The sequence below is a fragment of the Clarias gariepinus genome, chromosome 22, assembly GCF_024256425.1.
Source record: "Clarias gariepinus isolate MV-2021 ecotype Netherlands chromosome 22, CGAR_prim_01v2, whole genome shotgun sequence".
Classification (NCBI taxonomy): domain Eukaryota; kingdom Metazoa; phylum Chordata; class Actinopteri; order Siluriformes; family Clariidae; genus Clarias; species Clarias gariepinus.
Window position 1 is genome coordinate 7,389,846 of NC_071121.1, and position 20,112 is coordinate 7,409,957.

Below are 20,112 nucleotides of genomic sequence, written 5' to 3' on the forward strand. Positions count from 1 at the left end.
GCTTTTATTATTTCATTTGTTACTTCAAAATGCCTTAGTGCTGTTATGATATGAAAACTAATGTCCAGTCCAATATCACATTTATTTGCAACACTGTCATATTTGCTTAAATTATGAATAAACAGTTCAAGTGTCATGGGACACTGCAGTGGCAGTGCACGCTTTGCATGAACAATTTTATATTTATTTATTTGATAGATGCTTTAATTGAAACTGTATTGAGCTGAGCAAATGACGGTTCAGGGTAACTTCTCAAGCACCTCAGCAGTCCTGGGATTCAAACTTACAATTTTCTGATCAGTTATCCAGAGCACTAATCAATGCCCCATCACAACCCATCCTCCCTAATGAAGCTGTGCTTTTTTTCCACTTCACTTTAGTCTCTCCTCAGCATCCCTGGCTCGCCCTTCTTATCGCGACACAACAGCAAGAGCAGCATCTTCAGCTTCAAAGGCCGCTGCCGGGACGCTGGCTCTGAGAATGAGTTTGCGGATGATGAGCACAGCACCGTGGAGGAGTGCGATCAAAGACGCAGCTCGCTATTTAGCCCGTACCGCCGAAGCAGCTACACCGGCTACCATGGCAAACACAACAGCACGGTGGATTGCAACGGGGTCGTGTCTTTAATCGGGCCTGGTCCTGGAGGACGCCTACTGCCTGAGGTGATAATAGATAAGGCAGCTTCTGACGACAGTGTAAGGACAGCTACGAGTAGATCAGTTTAGGCACGGACAGCTTTCCTCTCCGAGCCTTGGCTTTCTTTTTCTTTTCTCTCTTTTTACTTCTTCTCCTTTTTCTTCTGCATTTGACACCGAGTTTATGTTTTTTTGTTTTTTTTAGACTTTTGCCCTTTATGTTTTGATTGAAGCTCTCTTACCTAGCTGCCTGTGGCTGCTGCCCTTGCCAGAATGAAATTGAGAATTATCACATATTAAAAAAAATGCGTAAGCTATTTGCACTCAGGTGAAAACACAAATGCTGCCTTTTGTATACACAGTTAAGTTAGCTGCTTTTACACCAATTAGCTTGATCTTCCTTTACCACATGAGAATCTGACTGGGAGCATCATGGCTAACATTACTTACAAACAAGACCTTTGTTTGTTTTTAATACACAAAAGTTAGCCTAAAGTTTGCTGTATACACAATATAACAGTTAAAAATGTTAGCTAGCACACTTAACTATTTCTCTACAATTTATAAAAATGATGCAAATATTGACAATGGTTTCACAGTATCATATTAGCTGTCTTAATAGGCAACTTTGCTGCTAGATTAAGTTAATAATTTAACAGATAGCTTTATGAATGCTAGGTAGCTTTCTAATAAAATTGTCTAAAGATTTACCCATTATGGTAGTTAGCATAGCATTCTTTAGCTTGCTACTACTTCTTGCTTTTGCTTATAGTTATCCAAATTTTTTACTAGTTTGCTGGTGAACCTAGCTAATAATTTCAATGACATCATCATTCTCTACCTGTTAACTAGTTTGCTAGCAAACCTAGCTAATAGTTTCAATTATGGAATAGTTTTCCTACTGCTATCTAGCTTGCTAGTGAGCCTTTGTAATAGTATCAACATCATTGCAGTTATATTAGTTATAAGTGTAACTAATATTAGTATGTCAGCCTGTTAGCTTCACTTGTTTGCTAGTTTACACATGGTAATATTTAAATCAATATTAGATACACTGTCTGGCAAAAAAAGCAATTTCCATTTCAGTATGGTCAATTTATTGGGCTGCACCAAGCAATAACCTAGAACTGGATTAAGAACCTCAACACATTATCAAGACCTTGAGGGTTAGTTGCTGATCAGTCAATCTTGAATGGAGGTTCCATTAAACACTTGGTGAAACCGCATGTTTAAGAATCAGCGGTAAAAAAAAAAAAACATCCTGTGTGCCAAGAACTCCCAGGATTGAGACTTAACAGCTGTGTGGCCATAAAAATAAAAAAAAACTTGTTAGTGAGACTAATCAGAAAAAAAATGGCTTCAGTTTGTTGGTAAGCATAAAGATTTGACTTGGAGCAATGGAAAAGGGTCATGTAGTCTGATGAGTTCAGATTATATTTCAGAACGATGGGCATGTGAGGAAAGCGCAAGCATAATGTTCAATGTACAGTAAAGGCTTCTGGAGGTAGTGTTTATGATCTGATCTGGGGTTGTTTCAGGTTGGTCAGGTCTAGGCTCTAAAATGTTGTGTGGCAATAAAATGAAGTCAGCCGATGACCTGAATGTGCTGAATAACCAGGATGCCTCATGGTGCAGACATTTTCTAAGACCTTAATTATAAAAGAGTATTTTATACTCTGGGAGTATAACAAATTATTTTCACACATGAACTGGCCACCACATTGTGTGCTGTAATCTAAAAAATTGGATTGTACACTCTTTTTGTTTTTGGCCAGGCAGTATAGTTGTCTGGAGGCATTGTTATTTTACTGCAGAAGTTGCACAATGATGTCATGATTACCAAGCTACAGTACTTAAATCTATATGCTTTGTTGAAGTAATCAATATTTCTAAAATAGAGAGTGTTCGTTTAATTCCATAGGCCTTTTTTAAAGGTACTTTAGGGACTTACTGTAAATAGCTGTTCTGGGTGCAAATAGAAACTCAGGAAGGGGAATCTTGAGAATAATATATAAAAGAACAATATATAAAACTAGCTTTTTCATTACCAGCAGCATTAAAAAAAACAACAAAATTTTATTAGTTAATAATTTAGTCCACCTAATAAACTGCACATAAAATACTGTATAAAATTGCATTAAGGTACACAATATATCTTTATCATTCAATAGGAATGAAGGATGTGCATTGTCTGAACATGCATGTTTCTTTACCTTTAGATAATCATCATCTTCACATTTGGGCATGTTTATTTGTTCCTTGTCTACATTTTCCTCATTCATCTCCTTTGTTGTGTCTGTTTATGCATCGTGTGATGTGTACTTACCGTAAAAATGTTTCCTTTCGTACATCTTCAAATAATCTCCTACTTATTGCTTCCAAGATGTGAAACTGAAATGCATTTTCAGATGCATTAATGGAAGATTAAGATCTCATTTCTTCATATGTCTGAGCACTTAGGCAGTTTTACCAACGCTATGGTGTTTTAGGAGATTCCCACTGTGCGTCCGAGATGAACAGTAATGCACATCCTCCCTGTTTTAACAGGCTTTAAAATTGTTTGTTATTGTGTGTGTGAGTGTTTGTGTGGCCAGAAGAAAAGGGACAGGCCATATAAATCAAACAACTTAGATATCTAATCATTCTATATCACTTGCATCTCCTTTGGAGTCAAAAACAAGAGCTTCGTCCTTTTCCCATAATTTTTTTTTAAATTTTTTATTTCTCTCTCTTTTTTTTTTTTTTTACATACATATCATTGATTTTGAAACCAACTTCGAATGGACAGTTACTGTATTTTCTAGCTCTTGACTGTAGCTAGCATGGTAGTTTGCCGTTCTTACAAATCGGAGAACCCTTGCGTATCTAAACGCAGCATGAAAACAGACTGATGGATTATGGTGTCTATAATTTTTTTTTTCCTCTCTGACTCTTATGACTCTGAGTGCATGCTGATGCACGCTAACTGCCCCTCCGGCATCTTGAATGTTGCAATAACGCGCAGGCTTCAGAGATGGGGAGAGAGTAAAGCCAAATTGTGCTTTAGTGGACTGATTTAATTAACTGGTGATTTACCAGGCTTCTAGCACAGCTTCCAGACAAGGCTGTGCGTCATTGTAAAGAGTCCCAGTAAAAGGAAAATCAAATATCTTTAACTCTCCTTTTCTCCCCTGTTGAAGCCTGCATGTTTTTGCTCTTAAGTGTATTTTTGACTGACTTTTCTGATGATGACAACCTCCTTCCTCTGCTCCTGTGATGCACTTCAGACTGTGGTTTTTGAATGCCTTCAATTTAACCTCAATGCCTTTTTCCTCTTGACAGCCAACCACTGACATTGAGATTAAGAAGAAACTCTCAGGCTCTTTAATGGTTTCTATGGACCAACTCAATGCTTCGTTTGGGCACAAAGAGCGAGCGAACAGCGTCATGAGTGTCACCAATACATTAGTAGAGGGTAGCCTTTCTTTCACTTTCTTACACTACATTCACATTCATCTGCAATTACAGTGCAAGTGACAAGTCACTCATATCATTTGTAGTGTTTTGTGCTGTTGTTTTTTGTTCTTTTTGTCCTTGTTTTGTTGTCTTTTTTAGTTGATAAGTTAAATAAATAACACATACTGTAAAAAAGAAACCACAGGATTATCATTAATCTGATTTTAAATCTCATTTGTTTGGTTTAAAGAACTGGAGGAATCACAGAGAAAGTGTCCACCATGCTGGTACAAGTTTGCCAACACCTTCCTTATCTGGGAATGCTGCCCTATATGGCTGAAGATCAAGGAGATTGTTAACCTCATTGTGATGGACCCCTTTGTAGACTTGGCTATCACTATATGTATCGTCCTCAACACTCTCTTCATGGCCATGGAGCACTACCCGATGACGCCACAATTTGAGCACGTGTTGAGTGTGGGCAACCTGGTGAGGATCTCAAATCTCACTTTATTATGAAGAACATTGTTTAGTAACTATTTTTAAACGAATATAAAGGGGCACTTACAGTATTTGCATTCCCCCATGGTTACTGGGTGTAAAAAAAGGAAAACAGTAAAATATTTTTTGATACGGTTAACAGAGTTTAAGTGTATAAACAATAAAAAAAGAAAATGAAAAATGCACTTTAGGCAACAGAAAATATTAGAAGCATTGTCATTGTACCCAGACCTGGTCTGTATAAGGCACTATGTGACATTTGGCATTAAAAATGTGTAAAGAAGAATGGGCAATGACTTGGCCAAACAGTCTAAAAGGAAAATAACAAAGAAGGCTTCAAGAGGCTGAAAACTAAATCTGAAAAAAAAAAAAAAAGATTATAGAAGAAAGGAAATGGTGGGCATAGCCATTACTATATCCTGCCTGGGCAAAACAAATGCTTCAATTATTTGCCTGTTTTAAGCAAAGAAAACAACTTAGGAGAATTGAAATAACAGCAACTGGTTTAAGAACCAATGCATTATTAAAACCTGAAAATATAGTGCTGATCCAGTGCTGATGAAAATTACTGAACAACTAAACAATTGGTAAAGTTATTAGGTGAATTAATTCACAGTAGAAATACAGTACAGCTAATGGTGATGGTAAAAATAACACACATACTATGATGAAAACTCGCAGGATCAAAGGCCACCACATCTGGTCCAGTCCCACAGTAAAGCCAATGCCGCACAAGTTGGCAAAATAAAATAAACAGCTGTGTGTCCAGCCAAAAGAAAACTAAGTGGGACTAATTAGGAAAAAATGGCTTCAGTTTGGAGGCTAGGGAGCATAAAGATCAAACTTTGGAGCGATGGGAAAAGGTCATGTGATCTGACGAGCTTAGATCGCCCCTATTCCAGAGTGATTGGTGTGCCAAGGTAAGAAGTGAAGTGCTATCATGCATAGTGGCCACTGTACAAGCCTCTAGAGGCAGTGTTATGGTCTGGGGTTGCTTCAGTTTTCAGGTCTAGGCTCAGCAATGTTATGTGGCAATAAAATGAAGTCAGTTGACGACCTGAATGCATTAAAGACCATGTTATCACATCCATAGAGTCTTTCTTCTGTCATGGCCTGGGCATATTCCAAGCACTCATATTATGAAAGAGTGGTGCCACAGTGCAAAAATCAATTTCAGTGTGGTAACAGTAGCTCTCTGCTTAGTGTCTGGATGCATCACACCACTATCTCTCTCTCTCTCTCTCTCTCTCTCTCTCTCTCTCTCTTTTTCTCTCCCTACTCCTCCCTGTCTGTAGTCTGATTCAGAGACATCGCTATAGGCTGAGGCAGTGGGAGGCTTGCATTAATATTTTATGCTGCCTGATCGATGATTAGCTCTAAAATGGTACCTAGTATTAAAACCAGTGCAGTCTCCTGCTTCCCCCTTATTAAATACAATGACTTATGCCTCAAAGACACAACCTGATTATCATTTCACTACAGTATGTGGATTTGTAACATGCCTCTCTTTATCTTCGGCTATCCCTTTTAATCATTTTCTATCTCCTTTGCTCTCTGCCACTGTCTCTGTGTGTGTCTGATAATTTATGGCTCGAACACGTTGTATTGATCACACTTTGTCACTTAAGGACATATATGTGTGTGTGTGATTTGAACAGCATTAGGTGGATTGATATGCTGTAGGTAATGGATCTATGCTGTTGTGGCCTGGATAGGCTATAGGTGATGAATATTAACAGGATAAATTACTGTACAAAATGTTTATATAATTATAGTATATTTATGTATCACAACTAAGACACGATACAGATGAGTAGTTGTGGGTTAAGAATCTTGCTTTAAGAAGAATCTTGCTTTTACTTCTAATTATCTGATCAGTATTTGTATAGTACTTGTACATAATTATAATGTACTATATATAATATAGTGTATTGTATATTGCTGTGTTTTTATCACAGCATCAGTTTGCCAAATATCCCAGCTGAGTAACCACCAGGCTTAATCAGCATTTTTGCATCATCTGACACAGACAAGAGTAGTTTATCTAATGTCTAATCATCCTTATAGCATATACATTGATTTTGATGTTTATTAATATGCTACAGTATAATAGCTTCTCTCAGGTTAGTATTCTACTGTTTTTAGTTTTCATGTGCAGCTGGTACACAGCTGTTTCGAGGTTAGTGATAACTGGGATCATGGGGTTCCTGGCTGGAGAAAGTGTGACTCATGCACCCTGGCCCATCTCAAGCCTCCTGCAGCCTGCGAGGACAGGAAGATTTATTATTGATGTCACAGCGTCTTCTGATTACTTCACTGCATCCTCTTTGTTAATATGTGCTAAGTAAAATGCCTCGGATATATCGGACTTAAGGGCTTGTTATACTTCATTAGGACTGCTACTGAGAGCTGAGTGAAAGCCCCAGGCTTACATAGCCTTTCAGAATAGCAGGCTCGTCAAACAAAAGCTGTCCATCAAACAGGGTGATAAGTAGAAGCGCATGATTTATTGTCCATTCTGAGAAAAATGACAGCATGCTTTGACTAGGACAAGGATGCTGAGGATTAGACAGAACCACATTGTCTAATAGCAAATGTATATTTGAAAGCAACATTTAAAAGCTTTTAAGCTGTTCTTAGTTTAAACAGGATGATTATTTGGCACAAAATTGTTACAATATGAATGGAAATGCCGCCCCACCTCGCAACCCAAGGCACTTAAAGGTTTCGCTGTCCTGGTGCGCGACACCCCAGACGCCCTGTAGAGCCATGACCTGAGGGCCTAGAACATAATTGGGACATAATGGCACCAGAGGAACCCAAACGCCAGTTGGAATTAATTTCTGCATAACTACAAATGCTGCGAAACAAATCACTTACTGTATGCTGTAACAGTCATTCCCTCAACATAGGAAACTTGTAATCTTATTGAGAAACCTAAATTCCCTTAAGCCTGATGGCTCTGAAAATGTAAAAATACAGATTTACTTCTCAGATTGTTACAAAGCACTGACATTGGAGACTCTTTCCATAAATGGCAAAAAATACTGTTTATGTGTACCATCAATCAACGCGTTCTGACAATAACATTCAGGAATACAACGTTTGACCTTTTTAACACTCCAGAAATTTTAAAAGACAATTCAGACCATAATAATCCAAAATATAATGTTCATGTAATGTGTAGATTTATTTTGATGGCAACATTTTTAATAAGCTTTTAAACTCTGTTCTTTTTTCAAACCCTCAGGTTTAGTGTTGAGTTGGACCTTTGCCTTATTTTTGCAAACTTCAAGCAAGTTTTTTTAACCGTTATGTCTTTTCCAGGTATTTACTGGAATCTTCACTGCTGAAATGGTGGCCAAACTGGTTGCAATGGACCCATACTACTATTTCCAGGAGGGCTGGAATATCTTTGATGGTTTTATTGTCAGCCTGAGCTTGATGGAGCTTGGACTGGCTAATGTGGAGGGCCTGTCAGTGCTCAGATCATTCCGATTGGTAAACATTCATATCACAAATTACTCTATTCCACTCTATTTGTTAACTGCTGTAGCTCTAAAATCCTCATTTGCTTTTAGCCTTAGCCTGAAAACAAAATAACATTTTGCCTTAAAACAATTAACTCTTGTTTGCTGTTTCATATGCAACCCTCAGCTGCGAGTGTTTAAGCTGGCAAAGTCATGGCCCACTTTGAACATGCTGATAAAGATCATTGGGAACTCAGTGGGTGCTCTGGGGAACCTGACTCTGGTCCTGGCCATCATTGTCTTCATCTTTGCCGTGGTGGGCATGCAGCTGTTTGGGAAGAACTACCGGGACTGTGTGTGTAAGATTGCTGAAAGTTGCGAGCTGCCCCGTTGGCATATGAATGACTTCTTCCACTCGTTTCTGATCGTGTTCCGTGTGCTGTGTGGAGAGTGGATTGAGACGATGTGGGACTGCATGGAGGTCGCTGGCCAGGCTATGTGTCTCATCGTGTTTATGATGGTCATGGTCATCGGAAACTTAGTGGTAAGAGTCCAGATTTAATTTTAATGATTTGCTGCCTTATAACATCTAGTCATTTTGTATTTTATTGAAAAAATCCCACGGAACAACTGCTGAGCTTTCCTATACAATAAAGTGAGCAGTGTTTTATGGAGCACATGGCTGGATAGTTAGTAAATGCAGAATTGTGTCCTATGTGGCCTTCCAGGTTCTGAATCTGTTCCTTGCCTTGCTGCTGAGCTCATTCAGTGCAGACAACCTGGCAGCCACGGACGATGACGGAGAGATGAACAACCTGCAGATCTCTGTTAACCGTATCAAAAAAGGCATCGCTTGGGTTAAGGCCAAAATTCGACAGTTAGTGCGTGCTAGGAAAGTGGTGGACGAGGCAAAGCCTCTGGATGAGCTGTACGACAAGAAACTGAACTGCATCACTAACCACACGGACCTCAATCGCGAGTTGGACTACCAGAAAGATGCCAACGGTACCACCAGCGGCATCGGAAGCAGTGTGGGCAAGTACATGATCGACGAGGACCACATGTCCTTCATCCACAACCCCAATCTGACCGTCTGTGTGCCCATCGCGGCAGGGGAGTCTGACTTTGAAAACCTAAATACAGAGGACTTCAGCAGCGAGTCAGAAGCTGAGGGTAGTAAAGATGGGGTAAGTCATTTAAGCTCAAAGTTAGTCATTTAAGCTCAATAGCTTATGTGCAATGTTGTTATTACTACAACAGGCTAAAATACTGAACTGAAATATATAGGGAAATGCAAATTATTATAGAAATAATTGATTTTTTATATTAATTATTTTAGGAATTGTAATTGGAACGTACTGAATTCATTTGTATATTGGTCAAAATAAATGATAAGGAATCCATATTTTATATTTATCAATTTCTTGCTCCTGAAGGTTAGTTTTTGGGAGATTAATTAAGATACTTTGCACCATACCTTCAGAACAAGGGTATACTGTACAGTATGTTAAATATACATCAAGAAAACATGGAATCTTAAATGTATGTTTTATTGGTGTGTGATTGTGTGTAAGTGTAACATTAAAGTATGGTGTAAACTTCTTCGCTTCCATTAGCTGGATGACAGCAGTTCTTCGGAAGGCAGCACTATAGACATTAAGCCGGAGGTCGAGGAAGCTGTGGTGGTGGAGGCAGTGGAGGAGTATGTTGACCCAGAGGCATGCTGGACTGAAGGTACCCTTAAACATATAGGGGTTGGGTATGTAAGATTAGATATATAGCATTGTCAGTATATTACATATGTCATATGCTTACTGACAAATTAAATCAAGAATTAATATTAATAAAAAAATTTATAATAAATTTGAATTAACAGTATAATAATAAATAAATTTCATTGATAGTTATCGAAAGACTATTTAAAACAAATCTTAAAAAGGTAAGAATTCTGAGACATTTAAACTAGGGTGCTTTATCAATTTTGCATGAAATACTGTTCCTTTCAAGATGTCATAAAAATTGAGTACAAGAGTCCAAGGCAAGACAATATTTCATAAATATTCTATGATCCATCTACAGAAAGAATATATAGTATACAGAATTTTACATGAACATAAATTGCATGGCCATATTGAGGTTGCAATGAATGTTTCTGTCTGAGGCAGAATAATTGTAGAACATGCGTCTTTAATAATGGGATTTTGTTGTATAAGTTTTAGGGTCCTAAAATCAACTCAGGATCAAACATGTACTGTACATAGGGCACACCTAATATTTGGGTGATTGTCCTTTAGCAAGTTTCCCTTTAGCAGACAAAAAGCCATTGATAAGCTGTTGATAGCCATTAACAAGCTTCTGGCAGAGTTCTGGTTGGATCACTTCTCCTGGCACGAAATCGGTACAGTAGCTGGTACAGCGTTTTTGGGACTGAGTGCCTCAGCTTTACTTCTCCAAACATACCTCTATTCAAAACCTTCTTCCAGGTGGCTTTTTCTTTGTCCATATGGTCAATTGCACCTTTAGTCAACCTTGAAAGTTGTGAATTTGGAGCAGGGGCTTCATTTTTGGATGGCAGTCTTTTGTTCATTGGGATGTAAAATTCTCTTGACTGTAGACATTAAGACTGGTGTATATATATATATATATATATATATATATATATATATATATATTTATGTGTGTGTATTTTAATGCTTGTTTGGTTTTGATCTTCAGCTTGCATTGCACGCTACAAATGCTGTGACGTGCCAATCACCGAGGGTTGGGGGAAGAGCTGGTGGTACCTCCGCAAGACCTGCTATCTTATAGTGGAGCACAACTGGTTTGAAACGCTCATCATCTTCATGATTCTCCTGAGTAGTGGAGCTTTGGTGAGTTCACACACGAAGACACTTACAGTTTATTAATGATTAAAATTGGCAGAAAGTAATAACGTCACAGCTCAGTATGAACATGCACACATATAACCAGACGGCATTCGCAGGTCTGCATTTATTTGTCTTTCTTCTCTGTGTAATTATGCAATGCAGACACTAATATGAGGTAAAGTTCACTCACTGGCTGCAGAGAGCACCAGAGCCTGAAACACACACTTCTCTACCATGTGATTAATGGACTGTACTGTTCATCAAACAGCGGTTCTATTTCTGTCCCTACAAGGCTTTTTTCCCCTGTGCACCAGTAATGAAGCCCAAATTAGAAACTAATGCAATTCAGAAGCCAGGTTTTACTCAAGAGCTTTTTGGAAGCTGACATTGCTTTTATTTCAAAAAAGAATTGTAGCACAGTTGCTAATCTTGCATTTTTCTCACAAAACTGCTTTGATAGTTAGTTTCACAAGTAATGTGTTAGCATTTTAATGTTTTAACGTTTCAATAAATCTTCCCTGTTCTTATGCAAGGTCTGTCTGGAAAGTATCCAGCCATTAAATATCTGGATTACATGTACTGTAATAAACTCCTAATTACGCTTCTAATTCTCGCACTGTCAGTCTTTGGTGTCAGTCTTTGGTAATCGCAGCCTGTACACGTTCAAAATTCTCAGGTGCTCTGCTTGTCGCAGGCCTTCCAGAACATGGATCACTTTCATCTTATCAACAGATTCTCGACCATCTTTAAAGCGTTTGTGCCACACTTTCATTGGAGCTGCCCTCATTGCATCTCCCCCAAAGACATTCTAAATCATCAGAACAGTTTTCGCAAAGGAATGTTCAAACTTAATGCAAAATTTGATGCAGATTGGTTGCTCTACGCGCTCACTCATTTTAAATGCAATAGCATGCATGCACATTCCAGTCCACTATCCTTGGCTACCAGGTTACATCAGTGTCATGCAAATTGTTCTCATTATATTAACAATGACTGGATACTTCCTGGACGTTGTAGAGAAGACTTTGTAAGCTGTATTGGTTTCAAACTCATAGCACAATGCTGTTTAATTCGAATTAATCAGAAGGTTTTGATTGATTTTCTAGAAGAGCAGCTCCGGCTGTAGTTTGTTTGCAAGGTTTATATTCTTTCTATATTAACACCTTGCACACTAATATACTGTATATAGCAGAGGCTTAAACGGTGAGTGTTACCATCAATATAGTGCAGTTTATTCTCTGGACAATGTTTATTTTGAGTCTCCAGTGTCAGTGCTTTGTTGCAGTCTGAGGTAAAGCTTTATGTTGCTTTACGTAACATTCCTGCTTAGTCTTACATACAGAGGTGATAATTAATTTTTTCTTTCATGGATGTTCCAGTCAGATCAAAAGTATGATGTTTTTTAGAATCATCACTATAAGACGAACAAAACCATTTAGGACTTGATTTCTATCATGTGCCATTCATCTAGGCTTTTGAAGATGTTTACATCGAGCAGAGGAAGACTATTCGGATCATCTTGGAATATGCCGATCGGGTGTTCACCTACATATTCATCCTGGAGATGTTGCTAAAATGGGTAGCCTATGGTTTTGTGAAGTATTTCACCAACGCCTGGTGCTGGCTGGACTTCTTCATTGTGGATGTAAGTGTGCTACGTTGCTATGTTTCTTTTGTGTTAATTAGAGAGAGTTATTTTATGATGGCTTCACACATACACACCTTGTCAAGTGCAAGTTAGATAAATATGCAGATGATAAACTTGGCCACATCCATCCAGAGCTAGTACAACGTTTAGTTTTCTAAAATTAATTGAATATAGTGTTAATGTTATGATTGACAAAAAATTCAACATATTGAAACCTTAGATTTGGATATACAGTGGTACCACGGCATGCAAATTTAATCCTCTTCAAAGTCCAGTTCAGTTAAACTGAAAATTCGTATTGCGAAACTCATTTTCCAATAGGTAGTAATGTAAATGCATATAATCCGTTCCAACCATTCAAAATATTACCAATATCACAAATTTTCAAAATCCAACACTATAATCATATTTTTGCATATAAAACAGTTATAACATTTACAAAAGACATGCATATTAAGTAAAATATAAAATAAATAGACATTAAATCTCACTTAAACATTAATTTATGATTCCTCTTAGCACGGCTGCTTTGAAAACTAAACTGAAAGTGCTTACCTTTTCTTCTTGCTACCGTCATAGTCTGCTTTTACAGTACATTTACATATATTTCTAATATATATATATCCCAATTTGACTTGAACCATGCATACACATATGTCAGAGATGTTCAAGTCAAATATATATGTCTTTGAGCAGTATATATATATATAGTCAGCCAAAAATGTATTTACTATTTTTTTAAATAGAAGAATTTATTTTATCTAAATATAATATTAATAATATTATCATATAGCAATATATAATGCATAGCAATAAATTTAATATTAACAAATTTTTACATGTTTTCTTTTGGTCAAATGTGTATTTTTTTTGGGCTGACTTGAAAAGAAGAAAAATGTAAAATGTCTTGTTTATGATCTTATGAGATTATTTGTATTGCGTTAAATGAAAACGTTTTATAAGAGCCTGACTATTTTGGTGATATCTTTGGGTTGCAAAGTCTTTATGTCTCCAAAGATACAATGACGGCAAACAACCTCCTCCTTAACAAAGATTAATTAACCTTTATTTCATCTTATTTACTACTAATAATACAGTAAATCTAATGTAAAAGTAAAACTAGACTAGTGAGTTAGCTAATAGTATCAAGGACTGTAAAAGTATTGCTTATTAATTGCTAAACTTTTGTGCTGATATGAGGGTAAAAGAAATGTATTGTGAAAGCAGCCTATGTTTCATAAAAGTATCAGCTCTCAATGTTAATTAAAAAACGCTAGTGTCATACCCTGTCACATTCCATGAGGCTTAAAATAGCAGAAAATATTGCTGTGTTGTCTTTGAGCTGACAGCCAGAATGAAGGTGTTCTAGCACAGGAGTTTCTCAAGAATATCTTCCCTGTTCCTGCTGTTGCCATGCCGATAGAATAATCTGGATTTTTTTTTTTGTCAGCAAGGTGTGTCTATGTTGGGTCATTTCATGAGATAAAGTTATATAAATTATAAAGTAATGTTACAGAATGCAATGGTATGCAGAGGTGACGTGTAACACAAGTGAATCAGTTACTTTCTCAGGAGTCACTGTTCTTACTGTAGCTTTGAGCTGAGAATATGCTTTATCTGTAGACATGCAGCCTCATCACCCATGCATAACCATGAAAATGTATGCTACTGTAATGCTTGAACATTTTAAGCAATTCTCTGCTGAAAGGCTCACAAATCCTGCAGTTAACAAAGGATTGGATTACACATTCCTGTGCAATCATAGAGCTTTTTTCACAGATTAAAAAACAACAACAAATACACCTTGAAGCCATGTGTTGGAGAATTAAAATCTGATGCAGGAATAATTAACCCAGCCGATCAATAATAATGAATATTCAAGCATTGCTAAACCCTAAAATGTTCCTTATTATTATGAAAATCACATTTATTCCTATGTACTGTCTAATGCAGTATTTATTTAATATGTCTCTTTGATTGATCTCCTATAAGACCCTCATTGTGAAGAAGCCTCCAAGTGCAAAATAAAAAAAAAGAGGTTTTATTATACATTTTGTAACTATACAATGTGGGCTTTTTGAATTATAAGAAAAATATCTCTATTGTACATGTGATGTAATCGAATTTGAATATACAAGGGGTGTTCGAGTCAAACCGGGACTTTTGAATGAAAGCATAAAACAGTTTAGTGATGAGACTCTTATCCGTGGTAAAAGATTTGAATTGTGCAAACGTTTTAAAAGAAGCCCAAGGTTTCCGTGAACATTCATCAAGTAAAAGATAGCTTGTCGTCAACTAGTGGAGTAGATGTTTCTGTCTGTGGGATCTGTAAACACAGTCATTCACGAACACCACTTGCATGTTACTGGAACTCGGCTAAGATTATTGACAGAACATTGCAGGCTTGCAGTTGACACTTTGATGACTGCTGCTCTAAGGATAATCTTAGGAAATCTATCACACTGCTAATGATTCATTGATCGATGAGGCAATTTGGCAACACTGCTCATGGTAAGTTAGTCCAGTGTTTTGTTATCTACAGCCTGTTCAGTTTGTTTTGCAATGATGTTAGCCAAAGACCACGATTCCACTTCTATCAAAAGCACTTGGAGGGAAACTTCACAGTAAGGGAAACAATGTGTTCTTGTATGAGTGTATTATAGTACCCGTGTGTGCCTCTCTCCCGTGTGTAGATGTATGATGACGACGGTATATTGTATATGTATTTGTATTGTATGTGTGGTTTGTGTGAATGTGTGCTCTGACCATGTTCCTGATCTTGTGCCTTTCAGCAGAGTCCATCACTCCCAACACTTTCTTTCAGACTTAGTCTGGACAGAGAGCTGGAGCAGATAGATTTAAATTCGAGCAATTGAATAAGTCATTTAACCTAACACACCAGTGCTTATAAAGTGTCAAGAGGAAGACTAGGTTCTTTTGTTCCTTTATTGGGAAATTAAATCAAATTTGTAGCCATTGTTCTATACAGTTTAATTATAATCAAATTTTTAAGAAGATGTCTTCTAGCTCAGAAAAAAATGATAATTGTAGCTTCACAACACAGTGACTACTTAGAATAAAGACAGTTTATAAAAAAAATATATATGGTGCTTTAGTTCTTCTTCCATAGCTTCAGTACTGGCAGATGTTTGGGGTAGTTCAGAGGGATTTCCCTGGCTGGATAAACAGACCTTGCCATCACATTTTATGTCCCATGAGAATATTTAATGTGGTGATGTTGGGGATGGGTGGTTTATACCAAACGCTGTCTTAATTATCAGCCACTGCTCTGCTTTGGTTCTGCTTCGTGTCCCATCTGTTCCACGGCTGGGTCATACTGTGTGGTTTTTTTTTTATACAACCGGCTCAGCGAAGCTCTAACAAAAGCCCACCATTGTGTCCCATACTCTATGTTTTTACCTGCATCAAACCTTCTTTTCCTGTCAATCAGATATGCCTCATTCCTCATTGCATTTATTAACCTTTTGTTCTTGCTGTTGTCTTAATTTGCTCACATTTATGCTTTTTTAGTTTAAATTGTAATATGAACATTTTTAAAATTTCTCCATCTTATCATGGTATCATTTACTAGAGCAGACGCTTTGCTTCACTTATATCTAAAAACATGAAATAAAAGATCAAAAAAATCTTGGGACAGGGGAAGGTGTAATGAACTCATATGATTATTAAAAGTGACAGAAAACTCCATCCTGAACAACGTGCATATTAATCTCCAAGATTTACCATACAATTTTTTGTATTTTTTGTATTACGATTTTTTTTTTTTTTTTTTTTTTTAGTATGAACTTCTTTCAGACTTCTTCCTTTCAGACTTTTGGGTTTCCTCCCACAGTCCAAAAATATTCAGGTTAGCGAATTGGCGTTCCCAAATCCAGGGTGTACCCTGCCTCATGCCCTAAGCCTCCTGGGATAGGCTCCAGGTCCCCGTGACCCTGAATACAGGATAAAGCGGTATAAAAGATGAGTGAGTGAGTGAGTGAACCTCTTTCAGGTTACATGTTGATCTATTTTTACTTTGGTTAACAATTTTTTTGCATTGCCATCAATGCTGTTTGACCACCAGCTGATAGTCTTGGCATGGGATTTAGTCTTTCCGTCATCTGTACTGTATGTAAAGAGAGCGATGCAGCAGGACTTTAGTCTGTCTAGCTGTCTACCTTCCTCATTTCTTCTTTCTGCTTAACCAAATCAGATCTTTAATTAGCAGCTCGCTAAAGTCTGTAAAGTCTGTGCCATAACGAGTGGGTTATATAGCTGCATTGTGTCGTGTTGTATAACTGCATTGCATTCTGCATTGCAACTTTGATTTCTCTGGGTTTTTTTGTTGCCACTTCTTTACTGAATTTCTAATTAGTGATACTGGGGAAAAAATCTGAAACCTGTCCATTATCCCTTAAGCTTGAGCCTGCTGACTGCTAACTGCTAAATGCCTTAGCATTGACCCCAGAATGATCTTCACAGAAATAATGAAAATATAACAACACCAGCCAACAAATTAGCTATAAAACCAGATCTAAATCATTTTAATTCGTTTTAGGATGGAGTTTTTTTTTTTTTTTAACATAAAGTAGTTGGTTTTATGGATCATGGGTCATTGGAAATAGATTTGGATTACATTAGGATGTCATTGCTTTTTTTTTTATGTTAGTTTACGCTTCAGTTTCCTGTCTTCACCACACATCTCATTGACCTTGCCTTGCAGAGCGATATCACTGGCACATGAGGATCCTTGGTGCCAGCTCGCCTGGCCCACCATACACGGGCCTTCCATTGGCTCAAGCTAAAGGTGACAGTTACAGTACCTGCAAAGATCCAACCTTTAGATGAAGGTGAAAGCTTTATGGACTATTCCTGGTCCTCTGACGGAGATTTCGGACTCGCTTCAGTGTAGTTATTTGAACGTTTCCGCTGGTGGAAAAACAGCTTCCAGTCTTGGAGACTTTGTGCAACTCAGATTGTTTTTTCCTTGCTGTAACTCATACTGTATAATACAGGTCATTCATTTATTCAGCACATAGAGGATTATTAAATTCAGGAAAAAACATTGTAGCACAAATGTACTGTACAGGCAAGACTGAGTTTGACGAACATCCACGTAGATTAGATCACGAGCTGAATTTACTTTAGAGATATCGTAAAACTAATCCAGTCCCAGAGCCCCGGACAATAAGCTGTAACACCTCCAGTATAGCAAATGATATGAGTGTGCTCACTAGCTGTCATGCGTCCTGTAATATTTATAGTGGTACATTCGGGATAAAGCTTTCACCTTTGTTATAACCCCGTCTGTAAATTGGTCAGCTTGAGTGTTGTGTATTTTTTGCTGTGTTTTTTACCAAGTCTCTGTCAGTGATTTATTGGAGGTGCTCAGATATGTTCGTATTCCTTTACACAGAAACTCAAGCCCCGTTTATACCTACAGTATAGTGGCTATCCATGCACATTGGAATTTCTTTAATTAGCCTTTTAATTGATCAGTTTTACACTTTATTTTATATATATATATATATATAGAGTAGATGTTCATCGTAGTCGAGATGACCAATGTGCAATAATTATGCATACTAGCACAACAACGTTACCACGCTTTTCTACTGTAAGTGTGCGTATGTGCTTCCTTTTGGATAGTGCATCAAGACTCACAGGGCTTTGGTTTCTGCAGTGTGATCTTGTCCGTTCAGTGTTGTCTAGTAAGGTGATCTCCCTTAATCTACCTCTTCCCATTATGTTCTATTGTATCTGTCTCTATGGTACTGTATTTCGAGTCTCTGTGAACTCTATGTGAGATCGATGTGACTGCAAACCTGACATACATGTTAAACATGTACATGTTTACCTGTATTCTTTCTCTTAGGTGCCATTAGTATGTGTCTGTCTTAAATTGTTTGGGATTTTATGCCACAGCCGAGATCGACAAGGAGACACAATGTTAGAAGGGCAAGGGTAAGGTTCTTGCAATCTGTTGGGGATTTCATTTTGTTTCCGTTTCAAATTGTCTCCTTTGTGCCAAAACCCCCTACCCAAGGTCCCCCTAATCAGCGTCATGTCTCTGCCTTTTTTCTACTTCTTTTTTTTTCTTTTAATTTGAGTCTAATGTCATTTTATCACGTTTTCTCTTCAACCGTCAGTTTCTTCACAGGTAAAAAAAGAAGCTCGCAAGATTCACCGACCTCCTAAAACTAACAGATCAAAATCCAGGGGCGTGACTGCTGCCTCTAAATCTCTACACACTTATAACCCTAAACGTGACACTCTTTCTCTCTCTTTCTCTCTCTCTCTCTCTCTCTTTCTCTCTCAAGGATATATACATGTATAAAACATTATTATGTATGTATATACCCATCCAAGTACGTTTATATATGTGTGTAAAGCAACATTCAAGCAGCTCTAGGACCATCTCGTCCATAGACAGCTTTGCCCATCTAACAGTCTGGATCCTTTTTTGCTTCTCTGTTTCTGTGTAGGTGTCTATAGTCAGCCTTATAGCTAATGCGCTGGGCTACTCCGAAATAGGGCCCATTAAATCACTCAGGACACTCAGGGCCCTGAGACCTCTCAGAGCATTGTCCCGTTTTGAAGGGATGAGGGTAAGAAAAGCTATAGAGCTGATCCTGCATGCCCATTCAACAATTACAGCATGCTAGAGCTGATCAAAAAAAAAAAAAAAAAAACAGCAAAAGAAAACAGCAACAACGCCAAAGTCATACCAGGGGGATCATTCTAAAAGAAAAAGAAAAAAAAAGAAAAGATGAAAATAAGCAGTCTTTTCATACATAATGAATAATTTCTTTCATTGTTTACCAGATATGTCAATGTTTGAGTTATGATGCAGCTGGAATAATCTTTAGAACACAAGTATTTTTTGGTTTTAGTGGAATTCCCTTGTGTTCCGTTGATTTTTTTTAGGTAATTCTCTAATTGAGTAATAAAATATGGCTGTCTGCTGTTATAGGAAAGTAATCAACACCTGGGATGGCTATGTGAAGAGAAATTACAGTTACCACCCAGATGTTAATTATGGTCCAATAACAGTTCTAAAGTGTTTTATTGCTCTTATACCACAGCAGTTTGTCCACACATTAAAAAAAAAATTTCTAAGTTATTTGTGTCTTAACACTTACAATATTAACGGGACTTCTGTCCACCGTGGCCCCTTGCGCTTATGGACAACGACAGGGATGTTGCTTACCAGATGTTACAGTAGTGCCACATCCTTCATTCAATATCAGTCATGGAAGCACTCTTAGCAAGAAAACACATCCTCATCTTAAACCACACAGCGTCTGGTTTGTTATTTTTTCTAAGTCGTTCTGAATTGCCTGTGAATCGTCTATGTTTGGCTGTTAGCTGTTCTGAGGCTCAATCCCAAATCCCTTTCTAACCCCTCAACAAGGGCACTATGTGGAATGCACACCCTACATAGTGCACTAACTTTTCATTTTACGCCATGTGGGATTCAGTCCCAGAACAGTTAATTAGCTACTACTTAAAAAGCTTAAATTGTCAGTAATAGGAAATGTTGCCTGCACATCATT

At 37.6% G+C, this 20,112-nt stretch overlaps 1 protein-coding gene across 1 annotated transcript in view; it reads left to right on the forward strand.

The window, feature by feature from the left end:
- The window catches only part of scn8aa (sodium channel, voltage gated, type VIII, alpha subunit a), a 58,687-nt gene that overhangs the window by 30,865 nt on the left and 7,710 nt on the right, over positions 1-20,112 (forward strand). The window contains exons 12-21 of the mRNA XM_053481953.1: positions 381-662; positions 3,957-4,089; positions 4,321-4,559; positions 7,899-8,072; positions 8,229-8,585; positions 8,770-9,228; positions 9,658-9,775; positions 10,757-10,911; positions 12,380-12,553; positions 19,042-19,164. Coding sequence (XP_053337928.1) covers positions 381-662; positions 3,957-4,089; positions 4,321-4,559; positions 7,899-8,072; positions 8,229-8,585; positions 8,770-9,228; positions 9,658-9,775; positions 10,757-10,911; positions 12,380-12,553; positions 19,042-19,164 — 2,214 coding nt within the window. The remainder of the gene's footprint in view (positions 1-380; positions 663-3,956; positions 4,090-4,320; positions 4,560-7,898; positions 8,073-8,228; positions 8,586-8,769; positions 9,229-9,657; positions 9,776-10,756; positions 10,912-12,379; positions 12,554-19,041; positions 19,165-20,112) is intronic.